Source organism: Stegastes partitus, unplaced genomic scaffold (genome assembly GCF_000690725.1).
Source record: "Stegastes partitus isolate 25-593 unplaced genomic scaffold, Stegastes_partitus-1.0.2 Scaffold1964, whole genome shotgun sequence".
Classification (NCBI taxonomy): domain Eukaryota; kingdom Metazoa; phylum Chordata; class Actinopteri; family Pomacentridae; genus Stegastes; species Stegastes partitus.
Genome location: NW_007579695.1, coordinates 7,331 through 20,547, shown reverse-complemented (window position 1 = coordinate 20,547; position 13,217 = coordinate 7,331). Strand labels below are relative to the sequence as shown.

At 44.3% G+C, this 13,217-nt stretch overlaps 1 protein-coding gene across 1 annotated transcript; it reads right to left on the bottom strand.

The window, feature by feature from the left end:
• Nucleotides 1-547: 547 nt before the first annotated feature.
• On the bottom strand, nt 548-12,739 carry LOC103373370 (beta-1,3-N-acetylglucosaminyltransferase lunatic fringe). The gene is made up of 8 exons (XM_008303244.1): nt 11,971-12,739; nt 6,484-6,532; nt 5,925-6,027; nt 5,672-5,825; nt 4,066-4,151; nt 3,805-3,964; nt 3,627-3,712; nt 548-2,856 (listed from the first exon to the last, which is right to left on the bottom strand). Exons 1-8 carry the CDS (start codon nt 12,316-12,318, stop codon nt 2,796-2,798), a joined length of 1,047 nt encoding a protein of 348 aa, XP_008301466.1. The 5' UTR covers nt 12,319-12,739; the 3' UTR covers nt 548-2,795.
• Nucleotides 12,740-13,217: the final 478 nt, after the last annotated feature.

The following is a 13,217-nucleotide window of genomic DNA, read 5'->3' as shown; positions in this document are numbered from 1 at the left end:
CCCGGCCCGAGTACTAACAAATATCCAAAGGTAAATGTAAAAGTCAAATGAGTGACTCAGGCCGAGGAGCTGCGACTCAGTTTAAATATATGCACTGATTTCTTACTGTGTGCAGTAACACATGGAGCCAGCAGGTGTCGCTGTCCACTCAGCAGCACGTAACACCTCCGAGTAATTCCAGAGTCACTACTGTGTCCCTGTTTGTGTAAGTACTCCCCACGGTCCACACAGCCCGACATCTGTGGGTGTCTCACACACACACACACACACACACACACACACACACACACACACACACACACACACACACACACACACAGCTAATCTTTTCGTTCTGCCTTTATCTCTGCAGGCCCTTCTGAGCGGCCCGATCAGATAAGAGGACTGCTGGTGTTCGAGTGTGTGTGGGTGGAATTTTGCGGGGTTGTGGGTGCAGCGGTGGCTCGTAAACAAAGGCAGAGGTGAAAGGTCAAAGCTGTGTCCTTTGCGACCCCATTGAAATCCCCTAATGTACTGCAGCACACAGTCTCACACAGAAACATCCACATACTGGGTTAAAAAGAGCTTTTATTAACCACAATGTCTACATAAAATCCAGATACTGGAGAGAGCATGTACGCTTCGGAAGCAGCCGTTCATCACATACATTCATGTAACGAGGGACAGAGTTTAACTTAACTTTCATCAACTTGCAGCACAATTGCAAAAACTGCTTTCAACGCACGGAAAGATAAGACGACTCAACGTGAGTCATTTCGCGACAAAACTTCAGAGTGGATCTCTTAAACCCACTGCTACAACATTTTAAAAGCAGTTTTAAAATCTGTTATAATCATAATCCATCCATTTACATGAATTAAAAACAGGTGGCATCACCTTCTTTTAAAAAAAATAACATTTTGTATCAGAGCCTTTAATGGATGAGTTATGATGGTAGTTCACACAGAATTTTTTATTAAAAGAATAGTTTGACATTTGAGGGGGAATCTCTCCTGCAGAGAGTTTGAGGATTAGATTGATGTTGGTGCTGTAAATCTGAAGCCACAGCGCCTCTCATTAGCACGTTACGCCTTGTTTGTTTCATCAGGCGCAAACAAGCAAAGCAAATAATCCCCCAAATGTCTCGCTGTTCCTTTAAAGTCCTTTTATCGAATGATGAACAGCATAAATAAAACAGCAAAGTGCTCGGTCGTGGTATATACTTCAGAGAGAGGTTAATACTGAACACGGATGAGATAAAACTTCGGAGTCTAAATTCTAAACGACAAGTGATCGATGCTTCCTTCTGTGTTGCTCGGTTCATCTGTTCGCCCTGACAGAACCGCGTGTTGAACTTATGCTGGTTAAAACTACAGCATGCAGCACGAGGGAGCCGAGTGGGAAACTGGGTAAACATGTCCGTATACATTTAAAAGAATAGTCTTTCACAGCCGAGAAAGTAGAGAGGAAATGATGAATAATGTACAAAGAGTATCAGGCTACATTAAGCAGAGGCAGTTTGGGGTTTTCTGTCTGTCTGAGTGGACTGAACTACTACACAAATAAGAAAAGACACAGTAGGTGGGATTCAGCAATAAACCTGCATAAAAAAAAAAAAATCATTCTCATCTCCATCCCTGACAGATGCCTTGGCACGGCTACATGAATGATAATATCAGCCCATTAGCACGCAAATCGATCATATGTCACAACGATAGCGAGCGTATCGATGTGTTGTCAGGATACTTTCATGAAAACAAAACCCTGTTGAGCCGTTTTTGACGAAGCTCTGGGACAAAAAGCCCTGCCAGCACTTATCTGTCTCAGGAAAACACCATATGGGCACATGTCCTGATGTATTATTTAGGACAATATTGTTCCACTTTTGCATTTATGTGGAAAGGCGGACGAAAAACCTGAATATGAAGTTGTCTGTTAGCTTAGCTTAGCACGGGAATGGGGATGAGACAGCAGATCCATGTCCGCTTCCTCCAAATGCAACAAAATGTGTTTTTGAGCTCACAAATTCAACACTTGTGAGTTCAATAATTTAAAAATGGTGTCCTCTCATAGTTGGTCCAGCAGAGCAGCGTAGACTCTTTGGAACAGTCTCAGCACTGTCTGCAGCACACGCAGCAGAGCTGGTGTCGAGTCGAGTGGTGTCTTCGTGGGAAGTTACTAACAAGTTTGCGAAATAAGTCGCTGCAAACATAATAAACGACGGATTTCGCAAACTTGTTAGTAACCTACCCTATCATTCTATCTTTTCACTACGTATATAACTCATATCGGCCGATTCAAACATCTAGCATTGCTCAGGCTCTTTTGCAATGTTATAACTAAAAAAAATTATGGCCAAAAAAAAAACAAACAAACAAACAAAAGAAAAAAACAAGCTACAGCTGATCAGAACTACCATTTAGGTTTCAAAATTACAAACAATTGTTAGCATCAAACTCAACGCAGAGGCCCGACAGACTCTACGGTGAGGTGTCCTAACATATCTAACCTCAGGCTTCACGTTTAGTAAAAAATTCTCTCTCCGTTTCTCATCCATCCAAAACATTCACCATTAGTCTACTGCTCTTGTTGCAGTTTTTTGGCTTTCGGACTCAGACCAACTATTCACAAGGTGTCAGGTGTCAAACTGATACAACAACCCTCCTTTCTAAACGCCGGTCTACAGTCGGACTGCCGCGAGGAAAACATTAACGTCTGACTCTCTCATTCTTCAGGAGTCAGAGGAGGACAGCGGTGGGACTTTTTTTCTTCCTCCTCCATCAAGTCGTCCCTCCCTCTTTGTCTCTGGACGGGTGTTAGAGTCGCCGGGGGCACCAAGGAGTGTCTGGGTACAGCAGACAATGGACAGACCTGAATCTGAGAAAGAGAGGGAAATGAGTGTCACAATGCCTGGAAGCTGCCAACTGGGGATTTTAAAATAAGACTGTGAATACAATTAGTTGTGCACACACATAAGGGACAAAGCCAGGAAGCTTGTCGTAGTAGTAGAACATGTACGACAAGAAAGGCCGTTGCATAAAGCACAATTGTAGTACACATGTTTTGAAGTACAATGTTTTCCTGAAGCAGCTGAGTATAAAATGTAATGTAGTCGTCGTGTTGTGTTTTTTTCCCCCTCAATAATCTATCGCCAATAGGTTGCTGCAAGTTTATCTCATTACCTCTCAGCCTCTAGGCACACTGCCGTCTACTAACAGGATAATATAAAGACAATGACCCCAATTCAATACACAACAACACAATTACTGACTAGAGAACCTAGACATGGGAAAAAAAAAACAAGAAGAACAAATGAACAGGTTTTGTTTGCTTGTTCTGTAAATGTTCGATTTTTTTTGTGTTGGACGGAGCATCACAGGCTGCATCTTTGGAGGAGAATTTTGCACCAAAGATGTATTTCGTGTCAGTCTATTTAAAGAAAAAATTAAACGTTGGACATATTGGAGGCTGATCATGAGGAAGAGCCGGAGCCATTAATTCATTAAGTTACTCAGCAGTGGGACATTTGAAAAGCAACTTAGCTCGTTATCCAATCAAAAACCATTCTAGGCTTCTCCGTTTGACTGGTTTGATATTTTGCTTTTCTACCCAGAATATTGAAGAGACAAAATGAACAGATCTTTCACCTGGTGGGATCGTCACGTATGGAGAACGGTCCCTTCACGTTGACATTGTTCCTGCTGTTGTCCACTGTGCCGTAGCTGAGCGTGACCTGATGGGAGAACAGCAAAAAAGTGTGACATTGTTCAGATAGCAGCGGCAGAGATCTGTATGTTTTCAGTGTTACAGCAGGTCTGTGTGTACCTGGTTGTGTACGTCCGACACCAGCCCCAGGTTCTCCAGGTGGGAGTGGAACAGAGGCGAGCGGATGAGGCTGGCGCCGAGCAGAGCCTCCACGATGTAACCGACGGTGCAGTCGTCGGGGAGGCGGATGTGCTCGGCCGTGGCCATGAAAGTGCCACCGCTAGATGGGGAGGAGGCAGAGGGCAGGAGGAGGAGGAGGTTTAATGCCGCAGCTGAAACGGTGCCAACAACATCTTGTAATTAATCTATGTGAGGGCTTACCTCGCCCAGGGCTTCATCTTGAGAGCGAGGCCGCGGCTCAGGCAGAACCCTGCTCCTCCTGTGGCGAACCAGAAGCGCACCTGCTTCTGAAACACACACGCATGTGAAAGTGAATCCTGTGTATCAGCCTCACAATCAGTGCTCTCAGTAAGACAGACAAGCCTGTATACTGTGAATTCGTGGTGGGAATCCCAGAGCGACTCATGCTATGATACTATAATGACGCCTGTTATAATGATGGCGTCACAGCACAGCAATGTTGCTCTACTTGATGCATGAAAAGACAATCATCTGTGATACATTCCAACATCTGTGTAACCGAACAAGAAAAAAATACCCCAAAAAAGTAAAAAAGCAGGACTTATGTATTTATTCCCTGCATGGTGGCATCGGTGTCTATACTGTGTTATTGTTCTATTTTAATAATGGGACAATTCATGTAACCCTCTGAACTCCCGAACCAGGCGGCAGATTAGAAATTTATCTTTTAAAAAAATAAACAAAATGATACCATTTATCAGACAGAAACATGTTTGGACTTCAAGCTTTCAACTGTGACGTGCTTTTCTGATAATAACTTAATCCAATTTAAGCTCAAAATAGTATAACTTTATCAAAAATCACTTGATTTTAAAAGTAATGAAAAACATACCGTCTGCACTAAAAAGATTCTGTTACAAAAAAAGCAAAAAACAAAACTGCACTTCAGGGCACAACCATAAAGTCATTAATAGCTCAGCTGCAACCAATAGTCATATGACCAAAAAAAAAGGGACTTTTTGGCTGAACTACTACAGACTCTAGTATGAAACCAAATAAACAAAATGAAAGAAGTAAAACATCCACAGTGTGCAGAGTCACCATTCTGTTCCCAGTGTTGGTAACATCTGTGGAAATTGTTGTAAATGTTGATTCCAATTTTTTTCTATCAATTTGTATTAAATAAATAGCTCAGCTTTCTTTCAGTTTTTCTGATTTATGCCATTATTGCTTTGTCACATCACACAAGACATGTTTGAGTTCCCTTTAGTTCTAGCCGTGGCTGTGCCGTTTTCACAGAGATGCCGGACTTCATATTGCAGTGAAAAATGAGCCCACTGTGAATGAAAACTGTAAGAGGAGCAAGAAACACCCAGAAACTGCTCAGGGCTCAGGGAAGTTAATTGCACTGCACTATCTGCCACTTTACCCCCCGTAAGCTTCTTCTTCTTCTTCACTGCAGGTTAGTTATCTTCTGTTCACTTCCCCCCTGATTCATTAGATAAGAATCAGCACCGCAGTCAGGAAGTTGAGACTCCGGTAAGTCAAACTAGTCAGAGCACCTTGATGCTTCAATAAAAACACCAGCGTATTAATTATGTGTCACAAGAGGAAGAAAAACAATATGTTCATGTATCAATATTGTGTCACACATCTGCTGTCGGAGGAGAAAACCAGAGCTGATATTTCTTAAGAAGTGTTTTAAGAAGTTTTAGTTTCCACTTATGTCTCGACGGATATATCCTATTTTAGTTATGGGTCAAGTCTACCTGCATTGCTACATGACTGAAGCATACAGTACTCTGGCTTCAATTCAAGCTCCTGTTGGAAAATCCTGCCAAATTACCATTTCATTGGTGTCGAGCGTCTCCGTGGCCTCGATGGGACGCTCCAGGCTGGGCCGCCCTATGTAAACATCCTGCGCGTGGCTGTACTGAGACAGGAGCTTCAGGAGGGCGCCGCTGTTCAGGTAGTTATCATCGTCAACATGGCAGAACCACCTGCAACACATGACACCGACAGTCAGTGAACAGCTCTGTCTGCATGTCTTCATGTGGTGCAGTGTGTGTGTGTGTGTGTGTGTGTGGAGGGCGTCTTACTTCTTTCCAGAGCTGATGAAAGTGTCGTACTCCAGAGCCATTTTGCAGGAGAGGGCCTGACGGTTGTGAGCCGCCGAGCAGTTGGTGTTGATCAGGTGAGCACCTGATGAGCAACAAGCAGAAATAAATAACCAATCTTCAAAGAATGAGTAAAGAAACGTGTGTACTTGAAGAGGCAGCCTTGACTAAATGGTTGTTTCAGAAGCAGGAAAGCGGCTTGAATATTTGATGACATTATATCCTCACTGTGGGAAAACACCCTCATAAATATCTTAATTACACTTTCTTTTCTTTTTTTTTGCACTGAGTCATTCAAAGTTCTTGATAATGAGAAGAATACTTCATTGAAATTAGAACAATTCCATGAGTAAGAAGAGGAAAGGCCTGTTGATTACACCGAAGTGGCTTCCTGCACTTCATGGAAACATAGTATTGCCCAGTCAGCAGCCTGGTTCCTGCTTTCCTGCCTCTCACAGCGCTGCTACTCAGCAAAACAGAGTGTGTGTGTCTCTCTCTCTGTGTGTGTGTGTGTGTGTGTGTGTGTGTGTGTGTAGCTCACCCATCCTCTTCCTCAGCTCCTCGTCCTCTCCATCAGTGAAAACGTACGTCTGTGGAAAAAGAAACACCACACAGTTCGTATTATTTCAGCAGCCTTCACTGACCAGCAGGAGAAAAAAAAACACAAAACACAAAACACACCATCGTAGAGACGCTCTCACGGCTCCACCGTCATTGTTCACCGTTTGTGATTTCAGGTGAGACTCCTCCTGTTTGCACAAAGCAACCGATGCTGACAGTGGATGAAGGCCAAGCCGAAGGTAAAGCCTCCTGTCTATCAGCGGCACAGCAGCTGCCCACAGCCCTGTCGCTCTGTGTGTGTGTGTGTGTGTGTGTGTGTGTGTGTGTGTGAGTGATGAGTGACAGGGTTGAGGGTCACTATGCACTCAGGAAGCCGTGCAGACTCCATATTTTTCCACAGGAAGTAAACATACACCCTGGGTGCACATGCAGAGCTGTCTGTAAATAGTCTGTTGTTGTGGCTCAGTATTAAAGGACAATAGGTTTGAAATGACACAATGACAGTGAGCTCGATGTGCTGATTCTCAGCTTTGTTTTGAGCCTGTTTACGGCCACATTGGGTGAACAATGACAGGCTTTCTGTACACCAGTGTTTAACTGTTGGATAATGCAGCAGGACAATGACCTTAAACAAAGTATTCAAACCGTTTTATGGTAAGAATCTGTCATATTTCCTCTCTACAGCTGAGAGGTACTGGACTGCTAAGGATTAAAGTGAAGGAAAAGATGTCCTGATGAATGATTCACACTTAGGTAATGCCATCTAACCTTAGCTACATTCTGCAAAGCACTTAACAGTGTGTTCTCCGTCAACCCATTCATACACTTCAATGGTGAAGGAGCTCATCTGCTATCAGGAGCAAAGTCTGGCTCAGCGTCTAGCCTCAGGACACTTAAATACATGAAAAAACTTCAACACAAAAACCATCAACCACCCAATGAACTTTTTAAAGGACCGTTTCGAAAAATAATCTCCATGTCTACTCCTGAAAAAACACACATTAAAACACCAAGCCTGAAGCAGAGCATGATATGGACTAAGAACTGGTATTAACTAAGAACAGACGGTTCCTTATATATACACAATAGCTGCTTGTAGCAGTGCTCAGATTATCCGATTCTGTTTTGTTTTTTTTCTTCTTTTAAACAGGATTCCTGCTAAAATAAATTGATTCCAAAATGCCTTACTTTGGCTCCAGTGTAGCTGCCTCTCTCTATTTGTAGTCACTCTGAGGTCTCAAGCAGTGTTCTGCCTACAGCTGTGTCTGATTGGTTACATGTCACGAGTACAGATTACAGTTTTATTTAGCAGATGCTTTTATCCAAAGTCTCGTACATCTGAGAGTAGATAAACAATCACACACCAACGCCGAGAGAGCTGCCACGCAAGGTGCTGCCTGCCATTGGGAGCAACTTCAGGTTCAGTGTCTTGCCCAAGGACACTTTGATTAGAGGACAACCGCTCTAGCACTTGATCCACAGAGTAATAGCCAATCAGCATTGAAGGATGATTGTTGAGAAGCTGTCTTTTAAGTTAACAAGTAAAACATACATAAAGTAAAGCATTTCAACAAAGTGTATACACACCAGTTCCATGCATCGATCATCCATGTTTACTAAAAATCAATATCTGTGTTAGCCCTGTAAAGATCACATCAGCTGATCCCTAGCTGCTAGCATCGACTGTAATTTGTTATCCAGGTTGAACTAACCAGTGGCATCTTCAAGACTGACCAATCAGAGAGCATGTTGGTTAAGATCCAATCAGAGAGTGAATATGGCTATCTGTGGAAACATTTCCAAAAGTGTCAACTTATCCAGACCATCCAGACTAAAACACAACCTCATAATTTTCAAACTAAAACCACAGAGCAGTATGAACGTAGACCAAGTTCTGCGTTTCAAAGCAGCGATGTGTTCGTGTGGATGTAGCCTCAGTTACTTTGTATAATCCCAGAATGTTGAAATCCTGTCTTGTGCAGGCCGAAGCATCTGCTGCAGAACTCCTGGTTGTCCTTGTCACAGAAGTAAGTTCTCTATGACTCTGGCTGTATGACTAAGCTCATCGTCATGCTGCACGTGTTAATGGATTCAGACCAACCAGATGCCTCCCTGATGTTCACGGGGAAGAGCTTCACATCTAAAGTGCCCAAATAGTTTGCGCAGTGAAGTACAGCAGTGGCTTCAGCTGCACTTCAACAGCTACAGTGTCAAGGGCCCGTTTTACAAGAGCGCGCAGTCGTTTAAGTGCTGTTAAAATAATGGCTCTATGCGTCCTTGGAGTCTATAAAACTTTTACTTCTCTACGCAGATGCTGAGAGGTTTCCTGACCTTGCAAATGAACGGATCAATACTTAATAAGCTGCTGCAGCACAGGCCTGGCAGAACATCAGCAAGACAGATGCCCACAGTCTGCTTGTGTTTGTGCATTTTAGCCTTCAGACACTGACAGACCGCCAAGGCCAAACAATCAAAACAATGCCTTAATAAGTTCATGCTAGGTTGTGTATTTAGTTTCAGTCCCTAAAAAAACTCCAGTTCAGATTTCTGATGTGGTTGCAAACGCCCTCGAACGAACGGCAAAGGGCAGCACGTTAACCTCAGAGCTGCTGTTTGGATCCATATCTTATGTTCTGGGATACAGGGACGACGCTGCAAAAATACTCTCTGACTTCACCGTAGGCGCTGCCCCGGTGAAAAGATCAGGCTCAGAGGGATTCCACTTTGCAACCCGACTGCCATGCAGCACAAATTCAATCATAAATCTTTGGTTGAAGTACTGTGTGATCACATCACTGCCTGTGGTAGAGAGAGAGAGAGAAAAAAAAAGAGACGGAGAGAGTCCGGCCAGCTGTGAGTTTTTGTCAGACTTTTTTTTTTCCACTCTGAGCCTCTTAAGCCCCTCGAGAGGAGTCAGCTTCTGCATCAGTACGTGTGTGAGAGAGTGTGTGTGTGTGTGTGTGTGTGTCAAATAAGTGTGTGTTTGAGCCGAACTGGGAAGGAGGAGGGGGAGGAGAAGGGAAGGAGGGAAAATGTGGGTTTGAGGGGAGCGAGGGGGGGTCGCCAGGAGTTGAGCTTTACAACACAGGAAACAGCAGCAACCATGAAGACAGGAGAAAGTGACGCGTGTGAGATGGTGTGTGTGTGTTTGCTCTTGTGATCAGACACATTTTTAACTTCCCATGAGAAATCCAGTCAGTTCCCAGGGTGCTTGTGTGTTTACTGTGAAGGTAGCACTGTGTGTGTGTGTGTGTGTTGCTGCATTTCGATTACTCAGCAGTCTCACGGTACAGAGGTGTGTCTGGGAAACAGGTAGAGTTACAACACCTGACCGTGAGAGCACACGCAGGAATGCGTCACACGCAGCAGCTGATTCCCCCCCACATCAACCGTATTTACATGTCAACAGTCTGGCTGCAGCAGGAGATGACTCGGAGGAGCTCGTCCTTGAACGCTGAGGTTTGAGCTGGAATCAGAGCGACCGCCGCGCGATCCGCAGCCCCGTCTGCCTTTGATTAGGGGCTTTGAAGCCGCTGGGTGCAGTTCACCACCGTCCCATGTGTTTTACAGCAACAGATTCGTCTTTGACTCACTCACCACGGCGGTTCAGACCAAAAATCTGTCTGTCCGTCCTGTTTGATCTCCAATATTTATCTGTGAGACGCAGAGACTCCCGCTGTACCAGCCTCTCCCTTTTAACTCCAGCAGTCATGTTATGAGTCCTTCAGATCACAGGACTAATGTTTTAATCCTGCACCTAAAAAAAGCCTGTTTTTCATTCAGATTTAGGACTGTGATAATGATTATTCTGTAATTTATTGGCAAGAAATTTGATTATCTATTTAACTGTTTGTAGTCTTTCTCTCTCTGATTTTTTTTTTTTTGAAAATATGGGGAAAAAATAAAATTATTTAGTTTTCTTGCTCTTCTTTGATTCAGCCAGTCAAACTTATCATACAACCACCTGATGGCAATTATTGAGTCACAAAGACTCGTGAGAACCCTGTTCCCCGTCATGTTCCACTGTTTCCAGGCTCTTCCTCTGATGTGGTTCATCTGTAGGACCTTAACTTCTAATATTCAGCTCAGGCGATTTGTTGGATTTGCAGCAAAAGCTGGTCTTCAAAGGCACTGATACCAATAAGCTAAGACTAATACAGGCACAGAATGAACAGAATAAGATAATTAGGACATAAATCACTGTTATTCGTATGGAAATTGACTGTGATGTTGGTCAGATAAAAAAATAAAAGAAACTCTGCTGCTCTATTGTAAATAATATACCTCAGTGTATTCTGAGTCAGGGTTGAATGACTGAATGAATGAATGAATGAATGAATGAATGAATGAATGAATGAAGACATCACCTTGTAGCCTTCGATTCATTTTTTCCAGTATTGCATTTGATGAACTGAGCAAATCTCTGGTAAACTAATCAAAAGTGAAAATCATTGTTGGCTGCAGCAACAGTAACAGTACAAGAGAGAAATACTGAACCACGACTGCTTCAGTGCTATTAAAGGGATCATCGGTGACAGTCAGAAGAACAGGTCGGTGTTTAATTAATCTGTTGGCGTTAGTATTCATTTGTAAGCAGCATTTTAAATGTGACCCAGTCGGAGCTTAATCTGAACTATTCCCATCTCAGACGGTGTTTTGCATGAAAAATCTTCAAGCTTACTTCCACTATCAGGGAAATCTACTAGTGTTAAAAAAAAAAAAAAACTAAACTGTGCTTAGAAAAACTGAAACCATCCTATTAATAATACTGTTCTTTTTTATTTGTCACCCAACACACAGTCTTCTCAGTTCAAAAGCCCAGATGTGTCAGCTCTGAGTGCAGTTTGGAGCGACTTCTGAAAATGCACAACTGAACTTGGCCTTGAGCTGAACAGTTGTTCTGCCAGAGCTGTTATTTAACTCTGTTGTACCTGCAGTAATGAATGAAATGAGCATCTCACAGAGCCCACTTGATGTGGGTTGTTCAACAGTGCAGGTTTTCCTCGGTTTGCTCTGTGTCAACACACTAACAGCAGCGTGCTCGGCCTGTCAGCCCTCACATCTCCATGTCATACATTACAAAGGCCTCCATCTCTGCTTTACAATTCACTGGGTGGCTGGATCAAAGAGGCAGTGAACCCCGTCCACTTTCAAAGGCTTTAGAACTTGCAGCAGCAGCAGGAGGAGGAGCTGAGGGAAACATTTAGGATACAACTTCCCTCATGCATGAGATCATGTGCATTGTCTGAGCTCTGATCATAAATCATCAGCAGTGACCTGACATGAAAGGGCAGAACAGAAACTTTCCCTTCAGGAACAAGTGCTGCCTGCAGTGACTTGGTCTCATGTGTCCTGACACTGAACCAGCAGCTGGTCCTCTTATTATAAGGATAAAAACTCATTCCTAGGCTTTATGATTTCAGGACACTCTGTCTCCAGGTGTCAGGTGATCTGTAATCGGACTCACCTGTGGCTTGTTTCTGGAGATCCAGGTGTCCAGCAGCAGCTCCAGCCTCTGCCGGTGGTACCTCCCGGTGGTCTTCACCGCGATGAACAGGTCATCCGGAGAGAGATGCTCCAGCGGTCCGGGGGCAGCGCTGCTCCGCGGGGGGATCGCCCTCCTCTCCCGGGTCAGTTTCTTGAAATACGTCGAGAAGACTTTTGCGCTCGTCCCTGCCTCCGGGTCTGCGCCGCTCGGGTGTCCGCAGCTGACCACCAGCATCCCGGTCACCAGCAGGCAGGTGACCGCGGCGGCGGCAGCGTGAGGCCCCGCAGAGCTGACGGCGTTCCTCGCTCCTCCGACGGGTTTCCACATGGTGACTGTGCGGAGGGTTTTGCAGCCTCGTTCATGGACAGAGAGTGGGAAAAAAAGTCCGGATTACAACATGTCCACGGTGCAGCCGGCCTGTGCTCCTCCTCTCGGTGGTTGACCTCCGTCTCTGAGACCCGCAGCTGTTCCACGGTGAACTTATAAACTCCGGCAGGAGGCGGGCCGCTCCGGCTCCAGTGGCCGGCCACAGCGCGCTCCGTGTGGGCGGAGTTAACCAGGGCAGAGGCAGCCGGGTCTGCGGGGAAAGTAACACACAGCAGCCCAGACACAGACTTTCTCTTTTTGTTTCTGTAAATGATTTTGTGTCAGTGTATTATTTTCTTTATCAGGCATGGAGGAGAAGGTTCTGTCAGATAACCTGTGATTCTGTGATGAACTGCAGCTGTCTTGTAATAAAAACTGGACATGAGAAGAAAATCCAATAAAACTAAACTAAATATCTGAAATTAGCTGTTTTCTTTGTTGTTGTTTCAGGAATATTATTGTTAATTTTTTATGACTTGGTCTTGTGTAAAGATGCCATCAATGGGATCAGCTCTGTAGGGTGTCCAATCCTGGTCCTGGAGGGCCACAGTCCTGCATGTTTTAGATGTGTCCCTCTTCCAACACACCTGATTCAAATGATCGTCATCAGGCTTCTGCAGAGCTTGACGATGAGCTGATCATTTGAATCATGTGTGTTGGAAGAGGGACACATCTAAAACATGCAGGACTGTGGCCGGCGAGGACCAGGATTGGACACCCCTGGTTTAAGAGAAATCCGACATGTTGGTTCACCACATAAACAGTCAGGCTGAGAACAGCTTCCTACTCCCAACCATATACAACACCTCATTTCTACATTTAATCTGCAGTGTACAGATCTCAAAAACACAGATTCAGAC